The sequence below is a fragment of the Spizellomyces punctatus genome (genome assembly GCF_000182565.1).
Source record: "Spizellomyces punctatus DAOM BR117 chromosome Unknown supercont1.1, whole genome shotgun sequence".
Taxonomy (NCBI): domain Eukaryota; kingdom Fungi; phylum Chytridiomycota; class Chytridiomycetes; order Spizellomycetales; family Spizellomycetaceae; genus Spizellomyces; species Spizellomyces punctatus.
This window is the reverse complement of record NW_015971537.1, coordinates 2,220,853-2,242,449: the sequence shown is the minus strand read 5'-3', so window position 1 is coordinate 2,242,449 and position 21,597 is coordinate 2,220,853. Positions and strand designations below refer to the sequence as shown.

The 21,597-nt window shown below is 48.8% G+C and overlaps 5 protein-coding genes across 5 annotated transcripts; 1 reads left to right on the top strand and 4 right to left on the bottom strand.

Moving 5' to 3' along the window:
• Window positions 1-1,152: 1,152 nt before the first annotated feature.
• SPPG_00867 (uncharacterized protein) lies at window positions 1,153-3,190 on the bottom strand. Its single transcript, XM_016749196.1, has 3 exons — window positions 2,899-3,190; window positions 1,568-2,821; window positions 1,153-1,498 (listed from the first exon to the last, which is right to left on the bottom strand). The coding sequence occupies exons 1-3, from the start codon at window positions 3,005-3,007 to the stop codon at window positions 1,296-1,298; spliced, it is 1,566 nt and encodes a 521-aa protein (XP_016613246.1). The 5' UTR covers window positions 3,008-3,190; the 3' UTR covers window positions 1,153-1,295.
• Window positions 3,191-3,394: 204 nt separating this feature from the next.
• SPPG_00866 (uncharacterized protein) lies at window positions 3,395-6,850 on the bottom strand (the record flags this gene model as incomplete). Its single annotated transcript, XM_016749195.1, has 4 exons — window positions 3,395-4,906; window positions 5,016-6,233; window positions 6,313-6,454; window positions 6,519-6,850. The coding sequence occupies 4 exons, from the start codon at window positions 6,848-6,850 to the stop codon at window positions 3,395-3,397; spliced, it is 3,204 nt and encodes a 1,067-aa protein (XP_016613245.1).
• Window positions 6,851-7,820: 970 nt separating this feature from the next.
• SPPG_00865 (uncharacterized protein) lies at window positions 7,821-11,580 on the top strand. The gene is made up of 10 exons (XM_016749194.1): window positions 7,821-8,316; window positions 8,406-8,479; window positions 8,558-8,575; window positions 8,674-8,941; window positions 9,016-9,262; window positions 9,359-9,608; window positions 9,700-10,045; window positions 10,134-10,682; window positions 10,758-11,076; window positions 11,176-11,580. The coding sequence occupies exons 1-10, from the start codon at window positions 8,125-8,127 to the stop codon at window positions 11,352-11,354; spliced, it is 2,442 nt and encodes an 813-aa protein (XP_016613244.1). The 5' UTR covers window positions 7,821-8,124; the 3' UTR covers window positions 11,355-11,580.
• A 2,231-nt stretch (window positions 11,581-13,811) lies between these two features.
• On the bottom strand, window positions 13,812-16,963 carry SPPG_00863 (uncharacterized protein; the record flags this gene model as incomplete). Its single annotated transcript, XM_016749193.1, has 9 exons — window positions 13,812-14,180; window positions 14,249-14,836; window positions 14,895-15,178; window positions 15,234-15,682; window positions 15,751-16,244; window positions 16,303-16,353; window positions 16,412-16,462; window positions 16,521-16,571; window positions 16,631-16,963. The coding sequence occupies 9 exons, from the start codon at window positions 16,961-16,963 to the stop codon at window positions 13,872-13,874; spliced, it is 2,610 nt and encodes an 869-aa protein (XP_016613243.1). The 3' UTR covers window positions 13,812-13,871.
• Window positions 16,964-18,718: 1,755 nt separating this feature from the next.
• SPPG_00862 (uncharacterized protein) lies at window positions 18,719-20,598 on the bottom strand (the record flags this gene model as incomplete). The annotated part of the gene is made up of 5 exons (XM_016749192.1): window positions 18,719-19,106; window positions 19,181-19,561; window positions 19,646-19,728; window positions 19,794-20,097; window positions 20,165-20,598. The coding sequence occupies 5 exons, from the start codon at window positions 20,596-20,598 to the stop codon at window positions 18,719-18,721; spliced, it is 1,590 nt and encodes a 529-aa protein (XP_016613242.1).
• Between the last annotated feature and the right edge of the window lie 999 nt (window positions 20,599-21,597).

The window sequence follows — 21,597 nt, the reverse complement described above, 5'->3', positions numbered from 1 at the left end:
CGGTGCTGGTTGTTCCCAGGTGCAGCCTCGAATTGGAAGACTGGGTCCTCTCCCTCTTCCTTGGCAGTGATGAACAGGTGATCATCTTTGGACATTTTGGATCATTCATGGGGCTCTGAGCTGAAGGTAGAGACTTCTGAGTTTCTATCAGAGGCAAATGGGTTGAAGACAGTAGAGGGTCGACTGTCTTCTGATTCCATAGTGTGTGTGGTAGTCTCAGGTGGTGCTACCATGTAACATCAATTGACCAGATTGCTCTAGTTGATGATTTTTTGCAAATCATTGGGCCCTGTGAGAGGGCTGTATAAAGACTTTGTTGTTAATACAAGAGAAAGGGAACTATTGATAGTTCCTTGAGTTGCTAACTAGGCTAGTTCTTCTCCTCCCTCTTGAGGGACTTTGGAGCAGCACTTTTTTATGCTTGCTCCCTCCTTTGGCGGGGCATTGGCATGAGATTTCCAGCCTCTGCCAGTGTGGTCCCTCTTGCACCAATCGGAAGTGATTGGCGCTATGCAATAAAGGGACAATTAGTCCTCTAACTACGGGGCCGCCATGGAACCGAACGACTTTGACAGGTCGTCGGCGCGGCGGGGCTTACATAATCGAACTACTGTTACGCGCTGCGCCATACTTTGGCCATACATGGCTACATGATGACTATAGCTATATATGGTGATATGACGACGAGACGCGTCGCGAAAATCTAAGTTCGCAATTGCGTGCGAATACCAAAGGACAAGTCTACCTTACAACTTCCCCCACCAGATGGGTGTCTTTTCAGACTGGTGTAATGACAGTAGTTTGTATTGCACTATCCAATACATCCCTTAACCCCTAACCCTAACCCTAACCCATATATGCAGAATAGGCTGGTACATTTACATCAGTAATATTCCTGCTCTGGTAAGATAACTCTTAAGAATATATATGGATTTTTTGGACTTTTTTTTTTTTTTTTACTTTTTGTGAGCAAAACAGAAAAGGACCTGGTGATTTTAAAATCCTTTGTTCTTATGAGTATATGAAACAATATTAATTAGGAGACCTTGAGGATCTGACCATTTTTTGTCAAACCCACTATTTCAGACCACCTCATAACCCTAACCCTTTTCTCACACTTTACCTGAACACTTTCTAATTTTTTTGCAGATATGTGTGTTTTAGACCGTGGCCAACAACTCTTATTAAGGTCACTTTCAATTCTGAATACTTGAAAATTTTTACCCACATGGGAACACCTTTGTAAACCCTAACCCTAACCCAGAATCTCCTACTGCAACAGTAAATCACACCCATCAAGCTTGAAACAGCCCGCGGTTTCCATTCTGGAAGAACATGATCCAACTCCCAGCAACAGCACCAAGAACCGCACCGATCATCCACCAGCCGCTGGTTTCTGCATCATATCGTTTCCCGACCTTCCTAGGAGACACCAGCGCAAAGACCTTTCCTTGGAGTTTCGCGATCACCTCGTCTGCGGCTCGGTGGCCCGATTGTACTGTTTCAAGCAACGTTAGCGACATGGACACGTAGGGTCAATAGGTACAACGATCATCTTTAAAAATACCTGCACCGTCCATGTAGCCGCACCACTCGGTTGCGGTTTCTGTACCCGCAAAATGAATGTTGCCCACCGGACGACGGGATTCAGTCCCGTGGCTTGTCAGCACGCCGGTCGTCAAGGATGCCACCGGACACCCGCCACTATAAAGCTCCTTTCCCCAGTCCATTTCAACAACCTCGACGGGCTTCAGCACTCGCTCATCTCCCACTAGTCTATATAAATGCTGCAACACCTGTTGTCTCCTGCTATCCTCGTCTCCGTCAGCCCACACACGACCCTGGGCAGACGTGACAAAAGCAGTCATGCACGGCACGCTTCCGTCATCGTTGGAGGAATCAAATACGAGGGAGACGGGGCCAACATGAGATACCATTTCTCCGCTGAGACCAAGATCGCGCCAGAATGCAGACTCGTAGCGACAAATCATTTTGGTAAAACAGCCCATTGTCGAGGCTTTCTGGAGAAAATGGGTTTTGGAAGGGGGCAGGGGCGGAGTGAAGGTCAATGAGGCGAGTTGAGGAGGTGGGAGGGCCAGGATGACGGTTTGGGCATGATAGGGTTGGGAGCTGGATCTTGTGAATACACGAGTGGAAGACGAGGAGGAGACGATGGCATGCACGGGGGAGTCTAAGAGGACGGTCCCCTTTGGCAGCGCTGCGGCGAGGTTATTGGAGATGCTCTGAGCGCCTTGTGTGATGCGCATCTTTTGGGCGCCTTGGACTTCCAGCAGTGACCGGAGACCTTTACCGGAATGGCAGTAAAAGAGGAACCACAACAAGGAAATGTTTTCCGGGTCGACACCGAGCACGGCACGGGTAGCCATGTCGAACATTTGGCGGGCCTGGGAGGTCCACAGGTTTCTCCGCATCCACTCTGCCAGTGTGACGGCATCCCACTCGTAGCTGTCGACACACGCGGTCGGATCATCGAGCGGGACTTTTGTTGCCATTTTCTCCAGCTTCAAGATGGCCCACTGAACATCGAGCAAAGAAGGGATGGATATGGAAGGGATGTCTCCCTCGTACGAGGCAACGTTGCCGGATTTGAGTTCGATGAGGGTTTTTCCTGAGTGGTGTTGAGGAAACGGGGTGAGGTTGAATTCAGAGACGATGGCCGTGATGAGCGGTTGTGTTTCTGGGTTGATCCACATTCCTCCGAGGTCGATGCTGTAAGGCGGAGTAGTAGTGTCATTGATAGGTTTGGAGAGCGTGCGGCCACCGACTCTGTCGCGAGCTTCGAGGACCAAGACCTTTAGGCCTGTTCACCGGTGATATGGATATGGAGGGGACAAATGAGGTGTGTGCGTGTGTGTGTGGCGCCCTACTACAACGTACCGGCCTGTATGCACTTTCTAGCCGCCGTGAGACCGGCGATGCCCGCACCGACAACAATGACATTGTACACATGATGCTCTTTGCTGGTGGTCGAGTTCTCGTTGGACATTTTGCGACACGCTGGATGATGGAGACAGAGCGAGAAAGAGACAGAAAGCGAGAGAGACCGAGGGTTCCCTTTTCCCCTTTTATTAGATCCTCCTCCATGCTCAGCCAAAACGGACTAGTAGTTTCCCCCCCTCCGGGCACCCTCCGGGGGCGGAATCCAGAACTCAAAAAGGCTAACTGCCCGCGAAACGGACAGGCTCCGGATGCGGGCAGACCGAGCGGAGAAATTGTAAATTACATTTGTTACATAATCACGGTAGCACAGTTCAAGTGTGAACAGTTGGCGCAAAGAAGCTAAAGTTGTGGTCGCCGCCCCCGTCATCTGAAAGGTAAGATGGAAATTCCTTCAGGACAAACTGGAATCTGAATATTATATATATTACTGAATCTATCGGGTTTCTACCATGTTCAGACGTTCAGTCTTTTTGACGACATGCACCACGTCCACTCCCTTCCCGTCTCGCCCCAACTCGGACATTCCATGGTCCTTTCCTCCAATCTTGCCGCGGGCAGGTGTCACCCCAACACGGTGCGCCATCTGCGCTGCCTTGCGCACGTCGGCTTCCGTCAGAGAGCCAAGCGCCAGTGCAACCTTGCTTCCTGCCAACCCGCTCGACAGCGTCTCCGCCAAACACGCATACATCAACCCCTCGGGCGCCAACCCAGCAGGAAAGTAAAACTGCTGCTGCTTGGGCATGCTGCAAAACCCTCCCACAATGCACACTACATCGGGTCGCTGCACAAACACGCTCGGATCCACTACCGTTGGCGCTGATAGATCAAGTACTACCGCTCCCCGCTTTAGGTGCTCCGACGTAAGGACGTGTCCGTGTGCAACGTTCGCCGCTGCCAAAATCACGTCTGCGTCTCGTACCGCACTCATGTCCTGCGTCGCAAGAATGCCCTTTTGAGCAAGTCGGGCATGGATCTTGCTGCTGCTGGTGTTTTGCTTCTTGTTCTTCGTGTTGCTTTGCTTATATTTGACAAAGGACAAGAGCCCGTTGGATCCCAGTGGTTCCGGCAGATGCCGCGTGGACTTGTGAAACTTTGCCAGCACCCGGTAAAAGGATAAACTCAGGTTCTGTTGGAAGCTCGGGCCCTTGTTCAAACCGTGCGCGAGAGGTTTCGTCGTCGTCGTCCGTCGCCCTCCGCGCAGTTTTGCAATCTCCTCGGCCACCGCTCGGAATTTGGGTGCCTCCTCCACTCCCTGTCGGTGAACCAGCGTCACAGACTCAAAATGGGGCGCAATCGTTGCTGCCAACACCGATCCAATGTTGCCGGCTGCGCCCACGACCGCGACTTTGAGCTTACTCGGGTTCATTTTATGGCTGTGCAGGTGCGCCGAGAGAGCTTCGATGGCAGAGGCGGTCGTCAGCGAGTTGCCCGTTGTGGCCGGGCAGCCCGGGACTTGGGGAAGGAGTGTGCCGTTCAATGTCACTATGCTCGTGAATGCCCCCAGTCCGACGACTTTGGACCCTCTTATCGCTTCTTGCAGGAACGCTCCACGTACACGCTGCGCTGCATCCACGTTCCCAGTCCTCAGGCAATGCTCAAAGTACGCTGCGCTCCCTGGCAAATACACAATCCTCAAAATAGTCGCTTGCCCCTGATTGCCTTCCACAACCATTTCGTGGATCGACATAAATTTCTCCGCAGGAAAGTATGCCGATATCCGCAAGAATCGTTCCACATCAGTCCGAGACAAGCGTGCAAAGAGTGGGTCGGCTTTCACCAGCGAGTCTGGTCCGAGGGCATGCGAGAGGAAGGAGGTTACCGGAAGGTGTTTGTATTGACGCCGGGAAGCGAGATTGCGGTTGGTATTGGGAAGAGAAACCGTTTTGTCACCTAGAAGACAGCCAGAGTGGGTCCACATATGGGCGGTCAAGTCCACAATGTAACCCTGCACAAGAAAAAGAAAAACAAAAGAAAGCGGATGTTTCCGATTCGTCATTTAGTATGCGCATTTGGGCAGAGAAAAGAATACCACAGAATATGTATGTATACGGTACCTTATCGATCAAATGACATGCATGGTCGATCCCGCTCATAATTTTATCAGCATAGTCGGGTTGGGCAAAGCAGCTTGGCTCAATTCTCAACACACCAGTAGCACCCAACGCCGCGCCGACTCGTACGTGGTGCCGGTGTAGGAGGAAACTGGCGAGAAGGTAGCCGACGGCATCATAAGTGGCGAATACCTCCAAAGCATTCGGAAGCGACTTTTCAAACAGTAAGCCGCCCAGCTCGACACCCATAAAGAATCCTTTCCCACGCACGTCCGTCACGATGTGAGGATACTTTGCTTTGAGAGCACTACCCAATTGCTTCAACCGCGTCTCAAACTCTTTAGAACGTTTTGCAAGTTTGCCGTCGGATGCCTCTTGTTGCAGTGCTTTGATCGCCGCCAGAGAAACACGACTCGACAAATCGTCCTCGGCAAAAGTGGAGGTGTGGACAATGGTGAAATCCTGTTGCCAGCGATCGCTGCGGACCATACAAGCAGCAACTTTGGCCAACCCGCCTCCGAGAGACTTGCCAAGCAAGATGTATTCGGGTGGAAACTCCCGCTCTCGAGGCATCACTGCGGTGCAAGCCAATGGGGCGCCCGTACGATACAGGCCACTTTGAATCTCGTCTGCAACGATTGGGACATGCCCGTCGCGGACACAGCAGGCGTGAACAGCAGACAGCAGCTCGCGGCTGAGCGGATGAATACCTGCTTCACCTTGTACAGGCTCGTAGATGAACGCTACAACCCGGGAAAAGCGCTTCAGCACGGGATGGTTGTCGTTAGCATACACGGGTGGAAGTCGAGTGCCGGGTGGTTTGCCGGGAATATCAATCGCATATCGGTTGAAAATATCCGAAATTTCTTGCACGCTGGCATTGCGTTTCAGATGGACGACTTCAAAGGCAGGAGATGGTGCTTTCATGTCGCCGCCGTCACGGAGTAGGTGGTCGAAAGTCGAGGCGTACATGGCACGGAATTGGGATTTGAAAGTGAGTCCCAGACTTCCCGCCGTTTTGCCGTGGAAGCTTCCTTCAACGGCGATCACGACTGGCTGGAGGTTTGCGAGAGCGTCTGCAGCGTAAGGATGGAGGGTTGGCCCTCCTAAACGGATCAATGCCTCGTCGGCTCTTCGATGCCAGTCTAGTAGGGCGTGTTTGATGGCGGCTTCGACGGCTTCCGTGCCAGTATTTACAAGGATGGCTTTGTAGGCTGGAACCTGTTCGCATAGCCATTGTGTCAACTGCCAGTGTCCAGGAAACAGTGGAAAGCCTTTGCAAAACGGGCCTAGAACCTACCTCGGTCGCCACCATTGTACTACCCTCACTCTCAGACCGGTTCCGACTGGAATTGGGCGAAATATCATCGTCATCCCTTGTCCGCCAAGCTTCCTGAACAAAGTCGTTCAGGTGTTCGCCGAGCTCTTCAGCGGCATTACGTCTACGCGAAACATGTCAAACTACCGCAAACCAATGGGGAAACGTGAGCCGCCCTTGACACATACCTCGAAAACTGTGCATGCATCACCGCGTTCTCAGTCAGACATTTTAACAACTCTTGTTTGGGCGCGGAATGGTTATGGCCGAGGATCGTGGACCCATACCCGCCAAGAGCATCCAGAACCGCAATCTCTTCCTCTTGCTTCTCATCATGTGCCTCTTCTTCTTCTTCAGCCGACTTTTTCCCAATTCTATGGACAGCCGGAAGATGGGGGCGGTGGTAGAGAACGTCACCTTCTCCTCGATGATAATGCACGTCGAGGTTCAGGAGAGACATGAAGTCCGCACGGACGTCACGGACCACGTTGGTGGGAGGGGGTAGGTTGTTGGCGGTCATTGGTTATGGAATTGGAACGGTATTAGTTTCTTCTTCTCTTTAGGTCGTGCTTGATGGCTGCTATGGTGGTTGCGTCTCAAGGGGCGTGTCCTAGGCGGGATTTTTTATAGGGTCCAGGATGGCGATGCCCCAGATCGGCCTCTTTATTCTCCCAACAACTTCCGCTTAACCACGAAACTTGATGGAGAGAAGTTGCACGTTGGCGATGGAGCCCTAATGGCGGGAGGCTGAGAATAAATCCCACTGTCGGCCCGTTCTCGCCCAACGTGTTATAGAAGAAAAAAAATTGGACGGCTTTGAGAGCGACACTGAGCGACGCTGAGCAACAGAGAACTTGCATCGCGCGACGTTTCGGAGTTTGCCTTGACTGTGATTTCAAAAAATGGTGGGTTGAGTGCAGCTAACCAGATGAGGCGAGAGCGGTTGAGGACCGAGGGAAATTGGTTGACTTCAGCCTTCATCCTTGCTGAGCAGAGGAGGAGGCGAGACCCGGTCGGAAGCCAGAAACCTTGATCCATCTGGAAAAAGTAGGCAGTTTTTGTTGAGTGCAGCTAACCAGATGAGGCGAGAGCGTTTGAGGACCGAGAGAAATTGGTTGACTTCAGCCTTCATCCTGGCTGAGAGGAGGAGGCGAGAGCGGATCCGAAGCCAGAAACCTTGATCCATCGGGAAACAGTAAGCAGTTTTTTTTACGCGCGCGGACAAGCTCAAGTCTAGGCCAAAGGTCCGTACTAGAAATCGTTCCCGCCTGTCACTGCAAAACTCTGTCGCGCCTTGATGAGCTTGAGGTTAAACTCTAAAATATAATGACCAAAATTTATAACTACAACTACCTAAGCATTCTATTTTGATTCGCAACCACGAGGCATCTACCCAATCGCAGCGCCGCTTACATTGCCGCGCTTGCAAAATATGAACGCAGGCGGGCTCCCCACATATAAAAAGCAAAATGGACGATCGGCACCCAGGCCCGTATTCTGTTGCTTTCCGTTTTTTTGGCGCGGGTTTGGCTGGGGGTTGTCTTGGATGGCGCAAGATTGTTTTTTTTTTCTGTCCGGTGGGACTCCGTCAGCCCCCATTCCAGCGGGAAATAGTTGCAGTTGCTGAGTTGCCGAGATGAGTGGCCCACAGAGCGCAGGATGGATCCCGACAATACCACAGCCCCAGTACATAAGCCCCAAGGAAGCCGTGCCCTATATACAACTTAGCTCTTGTTCTGCACTTTCTAGTTCCGAAATTGTAGGCTATTCTTGCTTTAAGTTGATGAACAAAGTATGTCCAATATGGATGCCAGCGTCTGCTTGGCAGGCAACACAACTGTCCCTGTCATTATCTCAGATCGCCACGCCTGCGATCCCGGATACTACTGCCCGCATGTCGACAGCAAAAACCCAGCGTCCTTACCATCTTACTGCGCTCCGACGGATGACTGTCAGCTGCTGAGGTTACAGGGAAAAGCTTGCCAGGTCTGTACCAACATTGCAAACTGAGCCCTGCTTTTGTCTCGTACGGCCGGGTTTATCGAATGAATTTGTCCGCACGTTTATTGCATCAGGCGCAGGGATTGTATGAGCCCGTTGTCTGTCCTTCTGGGTACTACTGTCCCGATTGGAAGACGATGATCAGATGGTAAGCTAGTGGCGAGTTTCCATCTCGGACGCTTGCTCACTTTTTCCCTCACCCATTCCTTTGTAATTTATTCCATAGCCCGTCTGGATATTACTGGTGAGATCTTGTTGGTTTTCGCCTTTCACGAACTTTACGTTTTTAACCAACGAAACTTGCCACTCACTTTTTCTCGGTACGCAACCTTAATATACCAGCCATTCTGGATCCAGCGCTCCAATAAAGTGTGACAGTCTTTCGATCTGCGGCGAGGGAACGCATTCGCAAATGTACTATGGCCCGCTTATCTTTGCTTTGCTCCTCGACTTTGTTCTTTTTGCGTTCGTTCTGGCTCGTCGTGTTGCCGCTTTGAAGGCATCAGAGACCCCCTTGAGCGTAATGTTGCCAGCGTGGTCCCAGCGGTTTCTGCGAAAAGACGCGGATGTTAAGGAGACGGAGAACATGGTCGCTCATCAGACGATTCAGGTAATGGGCAGTTGTTTCTCTCTGTTACATCTTTCGGTGGTGTTATACTCATGTGGTATGGGACGCATATCTAGCTGGACCTTATTAAAAAGGATGACCCCGAGATTGTGCCATACAGCCCCCGCGAACGGTCAGTCATTGACACCTCGTGCCTTGTCAAGGGCTTCAGCCGAGCGTTGGGAGGCCGAACGGATCTTAGCATGAACTTTAAATTCCGAAACCTTTCCCTCGTACTTCCTGATGGCAAGCCGATCCTGAGCGGAGTGACCGGCGAGATTCGCCCGGGGAGAATGACGGCTATTATGGGTCCCTCTGGAGCAGGTAGGTGGAGAGTTGCGGCATCCATTTTTATCGACCAATACTCATCAAATCTCCGCCACCTGCTTTTTCCTTCCCTTTTTCCTTCCCTTCTTGCAGGCAAGACAACATTCATGAACGTCTTGATGGGAAAAGTGAAGCGCACGGGCGGTACACTGTACGTCAATGGCCAGGAATCAGAGATGCATGTGTTTCGAAAAGTTATTGGATACGTCCCCCAGGAGGACATCATGTTACGTGAACTGACTGTATGGGAGAATGTACTGCATTCCGCCAAAATCAGGCTTCCCGGAGACTGGTCAGCAAAAGATGTCGAGGAGCACGTACATGGAGTGCTGTCGGCTCTAAAGTACGTTCTGCCCATTGTTTGCCCCATTTGACTATAGCTGTTGATGGTTATCCTGTTATTGACGTGGTTACTTTTTCTTTTTTTCTTGAAGTCTGTCCCACGTCGCCCACACCATCATTGGTGATGAAACTACGCGCGGCGTTTCTGGCGGTCAGCGTAAAAGGGTCAATATCGGCATGGAACTCGCGGCGGTTCCGCTAGCCATCTTCTTGGACGAGCCAACCTCGGGGTTGGATGCCACTGCAGCCCTTGATGTAGCGGACATCATGAGTAGTCTTACCCATCTCGGGCTGACACTCGTAGCTGTTATTCATCAGCCCCGAGTGGAAATCTTTGAGAGATTTGATGATCTTTTGATGATTGCCCCTGGGGGTTTAACGGCGTACCTTGGCCCGGTGAACGAAGCCAAGACGTATTTTGAGGCTATGGGATTTCAGGTTAGGCACCTTTTGCTCTCATCCTTGGAAACCTATATGCAGTGTTTGGGCATTTGACCTTTTGCCAATTTGTTTCCATCATTTTTAGTTTGCTCCAACTGCAAACACCGCCGACGTTCTCATGGACATCCTTTCGGGGCGCGGGATAAACAACCTTCAGAACATAACTGTTGACGATCTAGTAGTTGCTTGGGAAAAACGGTCTGCCGGCGATGGAGATATCGACGGTCTCCAATCAGTATCAGACACAGAGTTCCACGAACATGTCCCGACACTTCGGCGAACACGCGGGGCAAACATTTTCTGGCAAATATATCACTGTCACAACCGCTACCTTGTCCAACAGGAACGTACTCTGTCCAGTTTAGTTCTCGAAGTCTTTGTCGGTACTGCTGCCGGTTTGCTTATGGGTGTCGCGATGGCCGATCAAGGTGAACTCTACTATGGGGTGTGGAAGCTGCCGTACACGAAGATGAGTCCAGCCCCTCTGGAGTATATTGTTGCACTCTACGGGTTGTTGATTGGAATGAGTATCGGGCTTGCCGGTGCTCCAGCGGGTGTAAAAGTTTTTGGTGAGGAAAAGCCGGTCTTTTGGAGAGAAGCTGCAGCCGGCCATTCCAGATTTTCCTACTATGTTGTAAGTTTTCGGATTTCGCTCAAGTGTTTGCTCTTTACCATACCGAGCTGTGTCTAATGCATGTTGCGGCATAAGGGTAAAACCATCGGCACCGTCTATCGTTTCACCCTATCTTCCCTACATTTCAGCGCCGTATACTACTTCTTTGCTCAGCCTTTAGTACCTTTCGCGATTCAGTACGTTTTGATTCTCCTTCAATTTTTCGGGGTGTATGGTGTCGCGGCTACGGTATCGACTATCGTGAAAAGGGACAATGCGGCGCTCCTGGCGGTTGTCGTTGGGTTATTCCATGCTGTATTCTCCGGGTTCGGTCCGACCCTGGTTCAGGCGCGGGACTGGGGCATCGACTTTTTGTGGGCGATCAGTTTCAACAAATGGGCTGCTGAGGCGCAATGTAGGTTATGCTGCCATGTTTTCCCCTGTGCCTTGTCCAGCTTTTACACAAATGACAGTATTGACCTTGGGCCTTTCTGTTCTGGAAAAAAAACGACAGACTCGGAATCCATCATGCCGTTTAAGGACGTGTATTTAACGGAAGAATCCGCTAAGGTATTCGGATACGTTACCGGACGCACCACACTGAGTGTTGTGTTGATGCTTGCGATTGGATGCGTCTGGCGCATTATTGCGTTCGTGCTGCTTACTTTTGTTAATCGGGATAAGCAGAGATAAGATCTCTCCTCGGATACTATACCATTCGTAGAAATATTCTAGAGTATATATGGAAGCTTGTTGAATGACGGAATTTTAGGTGGGCGGTTAGGAGGAGGGTGGAAATTCTATATCCGAAGTTCTTGTACTTCGGGACTTGGGGCAAGGTAGCAGGACAGTAGAGATTGACCTGGTTTATTAAAAGGAGTCGTTCTCTGAATAAAATCTGGACCGTGATATGCAGCGTTTCCTGGAATGCTGGGAATTTGGCGGTATTGGCTGTTGTAATGATATAATGGTACGTTTTTTTTTTCATTCCAAGCATGTTCACTCTGGCAAAATCAAGCAGGCCAAAACGTGGATATGGGCGTGAAATATCACCTATGCCACTCCCCGAGGTTCTCCAGTTTTGTGGGTGGTGGGCTTGGATTTGGTGCGCTAAATGACCGCTGAGTGACTGTTCTGACTTACATTCGTCACATTGAAATCTGCAGGTACCGTGCTGGTACATGCGACGTACATCGGCTTTGTTCTTTAAACATGGCAGATGACGCTCATATATGGCCTGTGAAATATATCCTGCCGTCAAGACATACGGACGCAATCTATCCTTTCAAATGAATGGGGGTTGGGGCTAGCTCTGCTGTCTTTAGTACAAATTAGTCAAGTGCTACTCGACCAAAAAATAAAAATGAAACTTCGCAACAAAAGATAACCAGTTATTTCATGCATATTATCGCGGCCCATCCGACACAGAGACGGAAACAGTGATGCCAATGCAAGGCGCTGATAGAGGAACAGAAGCTCCACCACTCCTTCCAGATACATCAGGGTTAGGCGGTGATGGTCCGGGGGCATTCCCAAACCTTTTCTTCATATATGGGGCTCGCAGAATGGGTTGATAACATCCTGGTTATATTTAAACGTAAGATTGGTATAGAGGGAGGAGAAAGAGTGTCAGTTTGTTTATCTTTTGATTAGATGGGTGAAAAACAAAAGAAAAGATAAACATACACAAATACGAAGCATAGTTACTTGTCCTCTCATGTCGAACTGGTCCATCGTTGTAGACGAGATCAAACCCGCCTACACGGCTTACCGTCGCTCCAAATCCACTACATCAAAGCAGTCCTGCAACATGGCGTGTTTTAGGTCATAGTCAAATCAAGCTTCTGCTGCAAGCGATGGCAGCAAAGCGTTGATTTCCAGCAGCCAGCTGTTAAGAAAGAATAACATGAAGTGTTCAGATCGATCAAATTCGTTGTTGATAAAGTGAGTTGTACCAAACTAACTGATGGTTTTAACTTTCGGAATTAATTGATTGATTTCATTCGAGATTGTCATGGGACAGTAACTTGGATGACTTTGCGAGTTATTAACGTATTAACAAGACCAAAATGGTTCTAGAAAGCCCTGAATCTACGCTACAAGCTTGTTAAAACACTTTCTGAATTAGTTGCTTTATGCGCCCAAAATCAGTCGTTAATTGTGTTATTGTCTGCATTTGTGTTGTCGAAAGCCTAGTTGTTGCAACGCGAACGATCAAGATCTGATCTATAACGCGTCTGGTCATGTGGTTAATCGACGGTACAATACGTTTATATTGTGATATACCCGCATGTCCACCCACACCGAGACGAATGCATTAACACTGCCCCAAAAATGGTGCCCCATTGAGCAACGGTGGTGGTGGAGTGGTAATAGCGTGGTATATCAGCCATCCCTCGGGGAGTCACACACCACTGTAATATTGAAGCTATGTCTACTGACGACCTGGTAAGAATCACATAGATACCGCGAAAAGCATAATAGAGCGTGCCCATGCGATGAAGAGACAAGCACCTCTTGGCGAAGCCCACATCCCGCCCGAAGTAGCCGATTTGGATCGCGAGTGGCAGGACGTGGTTGAAAAGGCAGCACCCGTGTTCAAAGCAGTTCTTCCCGACGTCCGCGTTGCACTGAATATGTATCTGGCATGGGTTACAGGAGCTCAGCAGATTGCCTTGGCCATTGCATTATTGGTGCACGACATCTTCCCCAGGCCGGAGGGCGTGATCTATCCGTTTTCATTGGACACCGGGCCGGAGCCCATTGAATGGACCGACATTGTGTCGAAGGTTACGGCGATGGAGCGATGCACGCGCACCGGCCGCGCTGTGCTGGGTTTAATGATCTCGGACGCGGCGAAACGTGTGCCGGATATTGGACAGGTGGTATTTCTGGTGCTCAGTGATATGAACATAATTCCACCAGAGAATGCCGCCTGCCGCATGTTGGTGGCGGGAGACAGACTGATTGGCACACACGCTGTGGAGGATATTTTGAGTTGGCATTCTTATGGCAGAATTTCACGAGCTCATGAACCTGCGGAAAAGGGAAAGGAGCGGGCGCCGTTCCTTGACTACATTATCAGGTGTATATGCAGGAAATATAGCCACTAATATGCAACCCTAAGTAAACCCCAAAACCCGAGAACACCCTTGTAACCCTTACCCTAAAATGTATTGGCGACCCAAAAATACCACTTCTTCCTCAATCCTATTTATGGGCGGGTATCCAGCAACGACCCCCCTTTGTTGGATTTCGGCAAGGTAGTCCTGTTTTAGTATTGAGAGACCCACACCGTCCATCGTCATATACTGGTGCATGCCGGCCACGCAATTGAGAAAACTCGACAGAAGCTAATATGTTTCGATTTTCTTCCTCATAACGCTTGATCGCTCTCATCAGATCTCCGATTCGTTGATTGGCTGTATCTTCAATCTGTGACATTCGTTCCCTAAATTCGCTGATTTCCCTCCTGTGAGCTAGTTCTCGATCGCTTATCTCACGCTCCAAGCTTTCTACCTGTATTAGGTTCAAGTGCAATCGGTAAGTACATGCGGCGAATACCGCGTTTTACGGCTTAAGTATACCTTCCGACTGTAAATCTCCTCCAAGATTCTCTCCTTCTTAATTGCTGCATCCTTTAGCTGCTGCTCCCAGAGTTCTTTCTCCTGTTCCAGCTTTGCCTTGAAAGCATCTGACTCCAACTTCCGCCTTTTTTCTAGTTCTGCTGTAGAAACTTCTTGCTGGTGCTTATATGCATCGAGGGATGCTAAAATCGCTTTCATTTCCTCTTCTTGTCGGATTTTGTCAAATGCCACCATTCGCAACTTATGCTGATCTTCCAATCTTGCCTTTTCCAATGCAGAGAGACGGAAGTGTGACTCTTGGACTTGTTCATCTCTTCGAAAGATTTGTTCATATTTCTCCAATACCGTAAGTGTCCCTGGGCCCTTTGCTTCGTCGCTGTACTTCTTTTTGAGGTCTTGTATGGCAGCGGCATACTCGTCGAAAGACTTGAAGCTCTTCGATTTCACTTTCTGTTCCAATTCCTGGTGGAGGACTTCCAGCAAGTTTCGACAGTAGTCTATGCTGATTTTGGTATTCAGCTCAATAATTTTAAAGAACTCCCCACCAACAACTTTTTCTCCGTCATTTTGGTACTCGGCCAACAAACTCTGAAATGAAGAGTGTGAACGGAAGCCAGTGGGAAGGACGACCCCATGTTTCTGATACCTTCAATTCTGCCAAGGCCTTTTCCTTTTGTGGGCCAATGGCAATGCTCATGAATTCTTGTAAGGCATCCTCCTCAAATGCGTCATGATAGTCCTCCAAGACATTGAGTTCTACAGGCAATTCTGGCTCGACCGACCGCTTCATGGCCATTTTGTAAGATGCGAGTGCTTGTTTGATCGCGTCCTGGCACGCCATATCAGAGAGCATCTGCCAGGCATCAGCCACGCACGGCGTTTTGCCCTCGTTGATTGTGTTGAGGTACATAGTTGCTAACTGTAGAAACTCTAGAACAACGAATTTAAACCAGTTGACCTACCATGCAGGTCTATAACAACCGACCTTTGCCCGTAACATTCACACTGCCTCCATCCGCACGGGAGCAAACGCTTTTCAAAGGCGCATACACGAAGAGATATTGTCTCACCTTCACAATCTTACTGCGGTACCGAGCGTCCAGCTGCATCCACTCAAGATTCTGCGCGTCTAGTAGCAGATCATCAGCAACTGGTTTCGGGAGTACTCGCAATGTCCGCCTCGGAAAGGATTCACGTAGAGAAATTCTCAAGTTGTTGAGCTCTCGCTGCTGTGCTCCATTGCCAGGTTGAAGTTTGAGCACATTTTCCAAATATTCATCTTCAGTTAAGGATGTTCCCGCGACCGTTTTCATGTCCAGGAAATGATCGCGAAGGACCCAGAAAAGACTAGGAAAATGGATCCCTACCGTATCGTTCCCATTTTCACTCCCGGAAGCCTCAGTGTTGATGTGATCTGCAAGATTGACAATGAACCTGTGGAAAATGCTGTCGTCAGACATGCAATAGCGAAGTGAATGATAAATGTGCCCCCGGAAACCCACGATAAACTGCTAAGTTCTTTGATATTCAAATTGGAGCCCGGTGTGTTCATAACTAGACATGAGCTCAACAGAACTCCGATCACGAATAATTGAGCAGTGTATTCCTCCGTGTTGTCTGTGTCATATAGGCCTTCGCTGTCCAAAAGGAGAATTATTCGACCGGTTTCCTCTTCTTTAAAAGCCCAAAGCCAGAATCCGCGCGTAACTGCACACACCGTCCTGCCAAGCTCAAATCCTGCTTGTTGTCCCATCAGCTGGTTCATCAGGAATGATTTACCATAACGGAATACCCCCACTATGGTGATCACCACCACCGGTGCATCCAACTCGCTAAGGATCTTAGCAGCCTCGTCCGTTATCGTCCATTGGGTTCTCCACCTTGCATTTTCAGGCGCCTTGTTGATAATAAATTGGACGGGATCGGCGTGAAGCTTTGTCAACACTGGGTTACTGTTTAAATTTTCCGGCGAGCGCTCGGTTGTATGTGGTGATGCCTTCGGGAAGGATTCAGCGATCTGGCAAGTTAAGCAGTAGTTTTGACAAATACAAAACCTTGTTACGGTCGTCAGGCACACCTGAACTATGAGGAATATTTTGTGATGCCTTCAGGAAGGAATCAGCGATCTGGCAAGATAAGCAGTAGTTTTGACAAATACAAAACCTTGTTACGGTCGTCAGGCACACCTGAACCATGAGGAATATTTTGTGATGCCTTCAGGAAGGATTCAGCGATCTGGCAAGTTAAGCAGTAGTTTTGACAAATACAAAACCTTGTTATGGTCGTCAGGCACACCTGAACCATGAGAAATATTTTGTGATGCCTTTGGAAAAGAATCAGCGATAATGGCAATGCAAGCAGTTACTTTGACAAATAAAGAACCTTGTTAGGGCCCTCGGGCACATATGAGCTGCCAGGAACGGAAGTTTGAGGCATACTGTATGGTGGACATGGCGTAGAGGGTTCCGAGAAATGTTCAGGCGCAGATGCATGAGTGTTAATGACTTGCAGTCCAGTGGAGCCATTAGGCTTTCGATCTTTGTCAGCTTCCCCAATGTGGGGGTACTGTACTTCTTGTATCTCTTCGTTTGCCTGGACTGTGATCAACGGTTTCGGTGTGACAGTTACATTCGCAGTGTTGCGCTCCTCTTTCTCCGGAGTAACTGTGTTATGTTTAGATGGTTTTCCGCAGCAAGCGGATGCCGCAGAGCCCATGTTGATCGCGGTTGGATGTGTCCAGGATAGAAATGTAAGGAATGGACATGAGCCAAAGTCGGCTGCAATCCGAGTTATCTCATCCCACGCCCTCTGACATCATGTAAGTTCCGGTCGGACGTATTCAGAGCGCTAGGGTTTTATGCTTAACTTACGCAAATGCATCAAACAAGACATTCATTACAGAACACGTAGTCTTCGCACAGTTTGGACTGTAGTCAAAACCGCTTGACTCAATTCAGCGGCATTTCCATCAACTGTTCATTCCATGATGTTTAGCAGCCACTTCTGCAATGTCCATTTTTGCAAAGAGATATCAGCAAACTCTGTTACTAGTGTATAGACTTCGACTGCTTTGACCATCACCATCATAGAATATGCCACGCTTTCCAAAGTCAAATAACTTTGTTGGTCGACCGGGACTTTTTTGGTTTCAAATAAGCTATATTCTCTGTTCTTCTTCAAAGTATGCTGAATTGTGGTAAAGTTAACTTTTTCTTTAACAGCAATACCTGCCACGGATGCGTCAGCATTATGCAGGGCTACAATGGCAGCTCATTTGGCTGGTTTTGTCCAACAGCAATACCTGCCACGGATACGTCAGCTTTATGCAGAGCTTTAATGGCAGTTCATTTGTTTGATTTATGTCGGTGGTCGGAATGTCGCAATCTAAATGTATCTGTGGTCATCTCGTCGACAGTCCTACATCATGTGCTTGCATGAAGTAACTCCGAGAAAGGAAAAGGTTGAAAAGAAACAAGTGTTCAAGGTATTGTTCCTTTTCCTCCCCATTTGACGACAGATTTGATTTTGGATGAGATCTACATCATTGATATCTGGCGTTATATGAAGGAATTTGAGATAATCGCACACTTCACCGCACTGCATGGCAGCGTCCAAATATTCCTCCAAAGTATTTCCTTCTTGCCTGTGGGTAGCTTCTGGCATTGGAGGTTCCGAGCAGTCATCTGCACTCTGATTCAGTGGAGATGATGGGAGAATCTCATCATCTTCGCGACTTGCATGAACACCAATTGCTGCATAATCATGCACAGGGGAATCCCAACTGCATTCCAAAAGGTGACGAATCTATTGCAGAGAAATGCCTCTATGTTCTCAATCTCGATCTCGAGATGGGACAATTTGGATGCAGTTTCGCATCACCGACATTTTTCCTCATTTCGAGGGCCCGAATTCTTATTCGAACACTCCAAATAAATATATACATACATCCGAACGAAACCTATGTTCTATAGATATATACACGCAACGTTTGTACAATATATACATGAAAGAAGCTTGAGGGATCAAATCTGTCCTATCTTTCCTATGACCACTAGAATAAGTATCCGTCTTGCCAAATAGCCATATGTACGCCGCCTTGTGCTTTTCGTTCCATGGCCGCTTTGTTTGCGTCCTGGACGAAGGTTGATGGGCCACAGATGAACACTCCTATTTTTGCGGTACTGTCGTCGGTGCATACAGCGTTTATCGTTTCTATGAATATGCGTAGGCAAACAAAGAGGTTCTCATGTTAAACTTTCTCTTTAGGAAGCGCCTGTTCTTGAGCAAACCTACCAGTAAAATTTACCCGCGAGTGGAATACAGGATATGGTATGTCGATGTCGACGTTGGAATCGTCAATACTAAAGCCAGGCCGCGAAACGTCTATGCAGTTCACTTGCGTTTGATGAACGTGAATACTCAATGCGGGATTGCACCGTCTGGTCAAGTCTGCGGAAGAAGGGCCGCCCTTCAAAATGATGCGAAAATGAATTCTTCTGACATAAATGCTTCCATACCTCGGAGGACCGACATTGTTGAAGAGCCGGCGCCACCCACTGACCACACAATCCTCACAAGCCTGGCACAGCTCCCCGCTTGGAGTGCTGCTAACGCAACTGCGACACCGGGTGACAAACCAGTTCCTCCAACCAATATGAGCACAACGTCCATAGATGCTGGGTCAAATCCACTGGATCCGAAAGGTCCGTCGAGATTGATACGGAAGCGCCCAGCTTCAATCTGGGCGGAACGGGAGATGAGATGAGCGGCAAGCTTAGCGGTCCATTCGTTTTGTTTCTCTGAAGGCATGAAGATGAATGTCGCAGTGGAGCATGAATCGCTTAGTATTGACGCTAGACTGTTGAGAAAGTTTCAAGTCGTGAAATTAGTCAAAGTTACGAAGGGCCGTAGACTGGATGCTGGTGACGCTACCTGAAAGGATGCCACTCTCTCCGAGAAATCTCCGGAAAATTGATAAACATGAATTGGCCTGGTACGCTCCTCAATGCGAGATCATTCATCTCAACATCAAACCGCAAGTATCCTATATCCTCTCTTACGACATTACGGATAATGTGGGAGGAGGTGGATGCCTTCCATCTGAACATCAGGTCGATCATATACATTCCGAGCCCAGTGATCGTGTAATAGAAGGCCGAAGGTGCATGAAGGTACGCGAAAAACAAGCTGACAAAAACGACAAAGTGTGTGAAGTAAAATAGATTGAAGTGCTTTCGTCGGACGTAGGAAAGGGATGTCAGGATGACGGGAATCAAAAACAGGTAGGAGGCGTTGCCGAAAGGTATTCCCCAGCTATTAGATAACCATGGACGTTGTCAGATTCATTTACAAGATAGGAGCTAATTTAACCCAGCGGCGATGGCGCCAATTACTTACTTTCCCTTTCCCCACCTCAGAGCCATTGCCGTATCTCGGTTCTTGCTCCCGCCGGGGATGTTGAACATGTGATTCCAAACAGTCTAAAATACAGCGATGTTAGTAGGAGCTTGAGATTGTGCAAAGGCAAGATGTATGCGAACGTTACCGAGGTGGGATCAGCCGCCGCTGACCAGACATAGAATATGAGGTGAACAGTCGTTGTGATGAATACAAAGTATCCCATCCATCTGTGAAAGCGCAATGCATGCTGAAAAGATATGCCAAAAAAGATTTGCAGGAAGGAGTTTCGGGCCACTGGAATCAGCAGCATTCCAAGGCCGAGGTCGAGCATCCTCCCAGTCACAAGGGCTACAAAGTACCCTGGGATGCGTTTTGGGGTATCCGTCAGCCAGTGGTATGCTCCGTCTTTGTTGCTAAAGACTGAGTATCTATAAGTTGCTGACCAGTACCTGCAAGGAAGTACATTAGTACAATGTGCCGCAACCACCGTTTAAAGCGGAGCATTCAGGTACGAACCCCACATTAAAGAGCATCATTGCACCGGCCGAGAGAAAGAAAAGCATTTCTCCTTTGGTAAAGCCAGGAGCAAAGCCCCCCATATCACAAGGCTTCGATAAACATTTTCGCCACGAGTCGTGCTTCTTAGCAGCAAGGTAAGCCATTATCGTCAGCAAGATCCAGATGTAGAAGACGGAAAAATTGACTTGAAAGGTCCGAATGATGTCTGAATCGCCAATATCGTGACAAACGTCAGCATAACAATGTAGACTCTGCATGTACAGCCCAAGCAACCACCCAATGGGGACCATGGCCACCCCAGCAGCGGCTATCCCAACTTGGCCAAAGGTGAATGTAGTATACGGGCGGTGGAATTGAGCAAAGTCATCAGAGGTGTCGGTCGGGAAAATCTTAATAATTGGGATAAGGCTGTCTTTGTCTTTGCTCTCCATGCTGTGAATGTGGGTGCTTCCGCGCAGTGTTTATGCTGGTTTGGCTATAGCGCTAATTTATATATCTTGCGCTTGCAGGGCTCAGATCGGTGGCTTAGTTACGCGAGGAACGAGGCAAACGATGCTCGTTTCATACGCGAGAGTCCGTAAACAAACACAAGGGTGATGCATATTTGCTCCAGATATGAGCTAACAGATCATTGTCCGCAATGAAAGCAATGGTGAGGCAACGACACCCGTTCGTTCAAACGCCATTGACTCCGTTTTACGCCGCTTCCTTCAGAGCTGTGGCCGCAGGCTTTTCTTCCTTCAGGTGAAGAACCGGTCCGCTTCCATGTGAAGAACCCGGTCGTCTTTCATGTCAAGATCCGGGTCTGCCTTCCCGTGAAGAAAGAGTAAGATCTGGAAAACTAATGAACGGGATCGATAGGACACTTGGATAAACATCAAAACTTCAATTCGTCCATGGAACTTTCATGTCGGCGGCACACCATGATGCAAAAGTGCCGCACAAAACAGAAGAGCTACTCGAGCATAGGTTTGAAAGAATTGTCTCGCTCCCAGCAGTTTTCGCAGCGGATATTTGCGCAGGGCCAAACCATACAGATAATGTCGCCACTAGTGGGTTGCGGTCAGGCCAAACTTATGTTGACATTATGGGTCCTTATCTATTGCAACTCGACGGACTTTATCAAAGATTTTTTCCTCGTCAACTTCTTCAATAATGCATTTGCGGGCTTTTACAACTTTCGATGCATGCTTGGAGTCCTGCGTCATTTAGACCACTGTTTTAGCTCGCAAACGGTTGTGGCTGGAGATTTGGTGCATCTTTTTTATTATCGCATCTTTTGTCGAGTCGAGAACTGACCCGAGGGGCATTCAGAGGAGCTTAGGCTTTCTACCGAGAAAACATAGTCCACTTATTGGTGGGGATCAGCAATGGACAAGATATGTATATTTAGTTGCTCTGAAGTTCCACTTGTTTCGCTACGGTATCTT

Excerpts from the sequence above, each read along its gene's own strand:
- SPPG_00867 (XM_016749196.1), bottom strand. The coding sequence starts at position 3,007 with ATGTCCAACGAGAACTCGACCACCAGCAAAGAGCATCATGTGTACAAT. Across the intron at positions 2,822-2,898 it reads TAGAAAGTGCATACAGGCCG|GCCTAAAGGTCTTGGTCCTC; the intron begins GTACGTTGTAGT and ends ACCGGTGAACAG. Across the intron at positions 1,499-1,567 it reads CGGCTACATGGACGGTGCAG|TACAATCGGGCCACCGAGCC; the intron begins GTATTTTTAAAG and ends TGCTTGAAACAG.
- SPPG_00865 (XM_016749194.1), top strand. The coding sequence starts at position 8,125 with ATGTCCAATATGGATGCCAGCGTCTGCTTGGCAGGCAACACAACTGTC. Across the intron at positions 8,317-8,405 it reads TACAGGGAAAAGCTTGCCAG|GCGCAGGGATTGTATGAGCC; the intron begins GTCTGTACCAAC and ends TTATTGCATCAG. Across the intron at positions 8,942-9,015 it reads TCGCTCATCAGACGATTCAG|CTGGACCTTATTAAAAAGGA; the intron begins GTAATGGGCAGT and ends ACGCATATCTAG.